We start from the raw sequence: 8,027 nt of genomic DNA, 5'->3' as shown, positions 1-8,027 counted from the left end.
CAAAAATGATTGATTGCATGGTGGGATAGTCATTCAACTTTGAAGAGAGCATGCTCAAAGGACTGTACGTACCAAGTCTGATGTAATTATAACCAATAGCTAGATGCATGCTGATATGCTGGCTGGCAGATGATATAATTGACCTTTGTCGAAGATCAAGTTATGAAGCTCCAATTAGTATTTGTTCAGTAATAAGATTTTAATGGATCTGAATCTGTTGGGACTGGTAGAGTGTATCTAGGGCAGGTTTGTTTATATATAGATATCCACTTTATCTGAAGGAATCTCTCTGTGTTTTTGGAATTTGATTATTTACCTGCATTTTCATTGCTCTATATATACTTATTATATCGATCCCATGCATTTTGATACAATATTATTTGACAATTAACTTCAGTCTGTAATTTGTTTTTATTAATTTGATTTGTAACTGCAGGGTCATATCGATCTGGGGTAACAAAGGGAACTTTCTTCAGTTTCTTGGCTGCATAATACACATCGATCGATCTTAAACGAGAAAAGTCAGAAAACTGTATTGTGGACACGAGTTTAGGGCCACTGGTCAGAAGTAGCACGAACAATTCAAGATGAACAACAGACCTAAATCAAGACAGTTAGCTAGATCTAGCTGAATACCCACATCAAGAAATCGATTCTTTATTTGCAGATTTAATGACCAATACCTAGAAATCTAGGAGAAATATAAGTGTTTACTCTCTTTGCTACGAAGAACATCGCATGGAACTGTGAGAGGAAATGTTTGAAGCTGGGGATTATAACGATCGAGGCCAAGAAATGATGCTCATTTGTTACAGATAACTTGAATAGAAAATAATGCAGATTTTGGATGCGCTCTGATATACAAAGAATAATCGAATTAGGTAACGGTCTTATACAAAAAGATAATCGTTCTGAGGATTCAAGTTGTCATTACTTAACTCAGTAATGTAATATTTCGATGACTCGTGCTTCTTCTCTCCCATCGTTTAAGTCTTTACTTAGAATGATACTTATTCACACTAAGCTAGGATTAACAATAATAATATGTAGCATGGAAGACGGATAAGGCTTACTACTGATAAACAAGACAAAACATTGCAACAAATCAAGGACAAAGTTGGGAGTACGTGAAAATATTCTACCCTAGGTATAACATGCTAATTGCCACCTGCATTGGGCACACTCGAAATGACCAGTTGATTGATGAAAAGTTGAAAACACATCACTTACACTCACGGCTAGTGAACTAGATCACATTTTTTTCCCATCTATATATTCACCATTTTTCTAACAAATACTAAGTCATTATACAATGCTAGTGGTATGATCACATTTTTTCTTAAATTAAGGTTATTTGTTAACGTGTTTAAATTAAACATAACATCTGAACGAAGAATCTCAACAAGCTACAATTGCACGAGTAAAAATTCTGTTCATTTTACCCCTTAAAATTGTAAACTTCAATATATAATCTATTGAGTTGATCTGATCATTCTGATGAACCAAAACAGACGAATTATTTATCATCCCTGTGAATTCACTAAAAGAACTTATTGTTGAGTCTAGTTGTTCATACGTGCGAGACAATGCCGTTGTAATTGTAGTGTAGTCCAAAATATGAAATAGCCGAACAATACATGAAGAGACACCCCCACATGGCAATACAATTCAAGTAGGCAATAATCACTTCAAGCAACATGCAATTGCAAAATTCAAAAATAAACAAAGAAGCTAAGGAAATGCAAAAAAGAAAGAAAAATAGTTGACAGACTGACAATGACTGAGGGGCACATTCCATAACCAGAGCCAAGAGCTACACTCTTCACTCCACTCTTTATATACAACTCAACCCTCCATTCCCAACTCCCTCACCCAAAAATGGCCACAATTAAAGAGTTCATGGCCAGAGTGTCCCAATCCAAAAGCCACAAGAAGCTCTTCTTGGCCTTTATAGCCACGGTTCTTCTAGTCGCTGCCGTTATCGGCATTGCCACCGGAGTTCAAAACAAAAACTCCAACTCCGACAATGAGACCCTCTCCGCCGCTCACGCTATCGTGAAAATCATGCAGCTCCACCCNTACCCCGAGCTCTGCTTCTCCACCCTCGCCACCNCTGCCGCCACCACCAACGTCACCAGCTTCAAAGACGTGATCGGGCTTTCCCTTAACATCACCATCACGGCGGTGGAGCACAACTTCTTCACCATCAAGAAGCTGATCAAGAAGCTCGTGAAGAGCCTCACCAAGCGCGAGAGGTGCGCCTTGCACGACTGCCTGGAGACAATTGATGAGACTCTCGATGAGCTCCATGAGGCGGTGAAGGATCTGTTTCAGTACCCGAGCATCAACAAGACTCTGACTGCTCATGCCGACGATCTCAAGACGTTGATAAGCTCCGCCATTACCAACCAGGAGACTTGTCTTGACGGATTTTCTCACGCCGAGGCTGATAAAATAGTTCGGAAATCGTTGGAGAAGGGTCAGGTAACGTTTCTGTCCGAAATCTCGATCGCTACGGTTACATATATATTTAGTCAAGCTAGTTTTCACTTTCCCCCATGAACATTAGTTTTATCTAGAGCAAGTGAGACTAACAAGCAAATGGGAAAACATATACGTCATACACTATTTTGTTTGTTCCTACTTTAATTTCTACATAGTGATATACTTGTTTCTATAATTTGCACCGACGTAATTTAATTGACATTACTGTATTTTTTTCTGTACAGAAATATGTAGAAAAGTTGTGCAGCAATGCGCTGGCCATGATTAAAAACATGACTGATAACGACATTGCAAACGAGATGAAAGCAATGTCCTCCACGACTAACCGGAAGCTAAAGGAGGAACGTTCAGAGGGATGGCCGGAGTGGCTCTCCGCCGCAGATAGACATCTCTTGCAATCCTCTACTGTCACACCGAATGTGATCGTGGCTGCCGACGGAAGCGGAAATTACAAGACAGTATCGGAGGCGGTCGCGGCCGCACCGTCAAAGAGTACCAGCAGATACGTGATCAGAATCAAGGCCGGTGTGTATAGAGAAAATGTGGATGTGCCAAAGGCCAAGACGAACATAATGTTTTTGGGCGATGGGAGGACTACCACAATTATTACCGGAAGTAGAAATGTGGTCGATGGTGACACAACCTTCAATTCCGCCACAGTGGGTAAGTACTCCAATAACATTACATTATCTTTAGCTAATTTTCATTTACCACTTGTGTTTTGTTTATGTTTTTAACCTCTTGACGATATCTATATTTGGATAATCATCCGATAAAAAAGATATATTTGGATAATCATCGGATGGATGTCTTTCTAGGTTCATGTCGTGTGGGTTCCATGTATTGAAATCTCCATGCCTTTACTTAGGGTAGCGTGATATCTCCATGCCTTTACTGAGGGCAGTGTGAGCCAACTTGGGGGTGACAGTATTGGATAGGCCTCCCGCCTCCATATATGATGGCATTGCTATGTCATGTGTGACTCCCACGCACAAATAATAGTGCACCTTTTGCCTCTCACTAAAAACCTTTGCCTCTCAGTCTCTCACTAAAAACCTGGCACACTGTTTCTTTTTTCTTTTCTTCGACAAAAAAAAAAAAAAAACTGGCTCTCTGTTGAAATTGCGTCTTTATAACTTTGATTAGGGTTCCCATTTTAAAAAGAAAAAAGAAAACTTTGATTAGGGTTTCAGTCATTCGTGTAGTTAAACAATTTTTCGCTCAAAATTGAAAAACATATATCATACCTTTTGTTTATATTCCAAGTTAGCATCCGTTATATGCATTATACGTTCACCGCATTAAAATTTCTTCTATTATAGTGAATTTTAATTTAGGTTTTTAACTTTTCTTCTAAGTTTTAGTGTGAAATCAACATGTTCCTTGAAAAATGAAAATAAGGTAACGTCTGCGAGACTCTGTTTTTGTCGTGTCGTCCCATTCACCCTCTCCTCTGTGTTTTAGGACCATTGAAAACTTCGATTTTTTAGACATCATCTAGAATATATAAGAACTACATTGGTCCACCTAAGTTGACTAGACAAAGCAGGACCTCCAAAATATCAATCCCAGGCTGCCAGAAATTTATAAACATCTCCCAAGTGTTGAAACTTTCGTCGTCCATGGCTTTGATTTCAATAAACCAAAAACCAGCACATGGCATTGGCGCTTTTACAAAAGCCTATCGTTTTTTTAAAGAAACTTGTCTGTCTTTCTGATATTCGTATCTTGAAGATTGCTAGTTTATTGGTGAACAATCACCATCATCATACATACAATTAGCTAGATTGTATTCATGATTCTCTCTTGCTTTTCAGCGTTCTCCTAATTCCAGTGTCTGAACACTTGAATTAGTGTGGAGCTCTTGTTTAGTTTCAGATTCATATCAATTTTCTGGGTAAATGTCATTGTTATGATATCTCGTGCTTCTTCGTTATCTTAATTGGCATCCAAAATTCAGATATATGTCATTATAGAAATGTGAAGTTGTCTCCTCGCGTCTAAATCTATAAGCTGCATGAGTACTTGTGTGGTTTACAGCTCGACGTTCCCTTTGGCCCTTTTTCTTTGAATTTTTGTGCTTGCAATGTCTTTTGTTTATACCCACCAACTCAACTCTTTGTTTTTTGGTCCTAAAGACTTTACGGTATAAGTTGTCTTTCTACTGTTCTTTTGTTTTTTTTGTATTCGTATTAGTCTGCTCATATATCCCAGTAGGATGCTTCGTCGATCATCTTCCACTTTCCTTTTCATTGGCTTTTACAACTTTCTTCCCCGTTTGTTGTTGCTTGAATCATGGGACGTTTGAAACCCTAATTGAGATCTTAGTAACCACCGACACTCCAGTTCTTTTTTTTCGAAATTATGTTGGACTTAGAGATCAGAATCTGTCTCTTTTTGGTTTGCAATAGCAGCCAGCATTAAGGCATGTTACACCATGTGTCACCGTCTTGTATTACTTCTAAGTAAACCTTTCAACTCAGCTTCCTTGTGCATCTGGTTCTGTATGTTCTGTATAATGACAGAGACAATTTTTGAAGTGATAGATACGTATTGAGAGGTCGAGAATCATATTATCTGAATAATGTGCATAGTTTTTTTTTTTAAAAGGTGCATAGTTTTTCGATGACATCCGATCTGAATAATGTGCATGTGTATGGATTTTATTATATCTTTCCTATCCTCTGTCTTTATTCTATAGACTTTACTTCTTTTGTTCCCTGTTGGTTAGATTCTTTCATGGAGTTTGGTCCTAGCCAGCTTCTTTCTAGCTGAGTCATAATGGATTATATTGATGATTGTTGTCCCCATTTAACCAGAATAATTATTTGCCATCTTCTTCTCATTTGAAAATCGCATTTGCACTCATGTCTCACCCATTTCAGTTCACAGTCTTCACGCACACAAAACCAAGCATACCAAACTACTATGGCTCACCTTATTAACTAAACAATAAACACAATACACTAGCAGAGTAGCTAGCTAGCTCCCAAATTAAACGGGACACATAATATCTTTATCTACTTTGAAATAGTGTATTATATCTGGTATATGTACCTATATTCGTATAAGAACTTCTTTATACTATGTAAATATACTTGTCATGCCCTAACGTATAAATCTGTGTGGTTGCAGCGGCGGTTGGTGCGGGATTCTTAGCCCGAGACATCACCTTCCAGAACACTGCAGGTCCCTCAAAGCACCAAGCAGTTGCTCTCCGTGTCGGTTCCGATCTTTCGGCCTTCTACCGCTGTGACATTCTTGCGTACCAAGACTCCCTCTACGTCCACTCCAACCGTCAGTTCTTCGAGGGCTGCTTCATTGCGGGCACAGTCGATTTCATCTTTGGCAATGCTGCAGTTGTGTTACAAAATTGTGATATCCATGCCCGAAAGCCCAACTCTGGCCAGAAGAACATGCTCACAGCCCAAGGGAGAACCGACCCCAACCAGAACACCGGCATTGTGATCCAAAAATCAAGGATTGGTGCCACTTCTGACCTTCAAGCCGTGAAGGGTAGCTTTAAGACATACCTGGGAAGGCCGTGGAAGGAGTACTCTAGGACTGTGATTATGCAATCTTCCATTACTGATATCATCGACCCTGCTGGGTGGTACGAGTGGAGTGGGACTTTTGCCCTAGACACATTGTTCTATGCTGAGTATGCTAACACTGGAGCTGGAGCTTCGACTTCAAACAGGGTGACGTGGAAGGGGTACAAGGTGATCACAAGCGCCACAGAAGCTCAGGCTTTCACACCAGGGAATTTTATTGCTGGTGGAAGTTGGTTGAGTGCTACTGGTTTTCCATTTACTCTTGGTCTGTAGAATGTAGCTAGATGAGTAATAATTCTTGTAACTTGTAATTGTAGCTGTGTTATCGAGTGAGTGTGTTGTTTCGGCCGTGATCGCAGTGTCGATCAAGATACTGCTATCTGTTGGTTAATGAATAAGAGCATCTTATTTTCATGTAGTATTCACCTAATCCATTTTCTATCCAAAGAAATTGTGCTCAACTTTGAACTGCCCCTTTTGATAGTTGGCTGTATCCGATTCTCTTCCGTAAAAAGGAATAAGAGATCCAATTTGTCACATCGTTTAGATACATTCCCAAAGAGGCAAAGACACAAAAACATCTACCATTAAAGGCACAGTTCATGTTCTTGATGACATGAAGTGATGAAACGGATGCATGAGACTCAAGAGGGAAAGAAAGGAATGAAACTATGAACTTGGAGTCCAAATAAACTAGTGGGCTATATGCAGTGACAAAACATCTGCTTCATTATGGGCTGCACTTCTGTTACAGTACGTTAATTCCATCTTACAGTCTCTTTAATGGATCCTAAGCTTTGCTTAGCTTTACTGCTGTTGTAGGCGTCTATTTTCCTATTGGATTTTTGTGGGGTGAAGCATCTTTAAATTCTATGTAGCTAGTGTAAACACGAAAATTCCTGTAACGAATAACAGAAAGACATGTGTGCAAAATAATATATTTGTATTGATTGAATTTGCGGGTTACAATCTCTGTGGGTATTCTTTTATTAAGAATGCCCTCTTATTCGATCTCCGACGCTGATTTAATCCAAGGGTGGCGAGCACTTGATTTTAAATTGAACTGTTGTAGTTTGAACTTCTTATCGTGTTGACGATTTGTAGAAGGAAGTAGACCAAGGGCCGTAGAGGCTAGGCTTGATCTTGGTCGAATTTGGGCCACGAGAGGTGTCACGTGGTGAATGTTCTTTAGCTTGATAGCAGATGAATCGTCACCTGTGTTTGGTGCTTGTTGATTCTCCACAAGCTTGTTGAAGAACTTGGTAGAAGTTTTGATTTGTTGAAAGGCTTGAAGACGAGGGTTGATCAAGGGCCGTAGAGGCTTGACGTTGATCGGGTTTGGGCCATGAACTTTTCCATGTGGTGGTTGCTCTTCCTCTTGTAGTTGGTCAAGATGTCGGCTATTTGGCAACTTAGTGACTCTTCGGTAATTGACAACTTCTCGGCTTGAGGTTGATGAAGAATCAGTTATTTGACAGCTTGATGATTCTTCAAGGGTTTTGGGAGACTTCTGAGCTCTCAGGAGTAATTTTTCTCTCTTGTCGGAAGTCATCCCCTTGATATGAGAGGGGATATTTATAGTGTCAACATACCTCCGTTTATGGCATGTAATGAAGACACCGAATTAATTGTATTTCCTTAACGGTAATAACTAAATCAATCAGTTTTGATTGGTTGATTTAATTATTAATTTTAACATAATTAAATCAATCAGTCTTAAGTGATTGATTTAATTATGACCGATAAGGTATAACCGATTTGGCTTAAATGTCCGACTTCCGTTTTCGATAATCAATTTAATTTAATTGATATCTGATTATCGATCGACATTTAATAATTGATTTTAGTCGAGATGTAAGGTTTTGTTGTCGGCCGACCATTTACACGTCGCCTGTCGCCACTTGTCATTTCCAACGACTTTTCAATTTTGCCAACTCACGAGCCACGTATGTAATTTGTTGGGCTCAC

At 39.3% G+C, this 8,027-nt stretch overlaps 1 protein-coding gene across 1 annotated transcript; it reads left to right on the top strand.

Annotated features, from left to right (window-relative positions):
* The first annotated feature begins 1,876 nt into the window (after positions 1-1,876).
* On the top strand, positions 1,877-6,531 carry LOC101294778 (pectinesterase/pectinesterase inhibitor U1-like). Its single transcript, XM_004303710.1, has 3 exons — positions 1,877-2,484; positions 2,730-3,168; positions 5,641-6,531. The coding sequence occupies exons 1-3, from the start codon at positions 1,879-1,881 to the stop codon at positions 6,330-6,332; spliced, it is 1,737 nt and encodes a 578-aa protein (XP_004303758.1). The 5' UTR covers positions 1,877-1,878; the 3' UTR covers positions 6,333-6,531.
* Positions 6,532-8,027: the final 1,496 nt, after the last annotated feature.

Source organism: Fragaria vesca, linkage group LG6 (assembly GCF_000184155.1).
Source record: "Fragaria vesca subsp. vesca linkage group LG6, FraVesHawaii_1.0, whole genome shotgun sequence".
Lineage (NCBI taxonomy): Eukaryota > Viridiplantae > Streptophyta > Magnoliopsida > Rosales > Rosaceae > Fragaria > Fragaria vesca.
The sequence above is the reverse complement of the archived record's forward strand: the minus strand, read 5'-3'. Positions and strand labels throughout refer to the sequence as shown.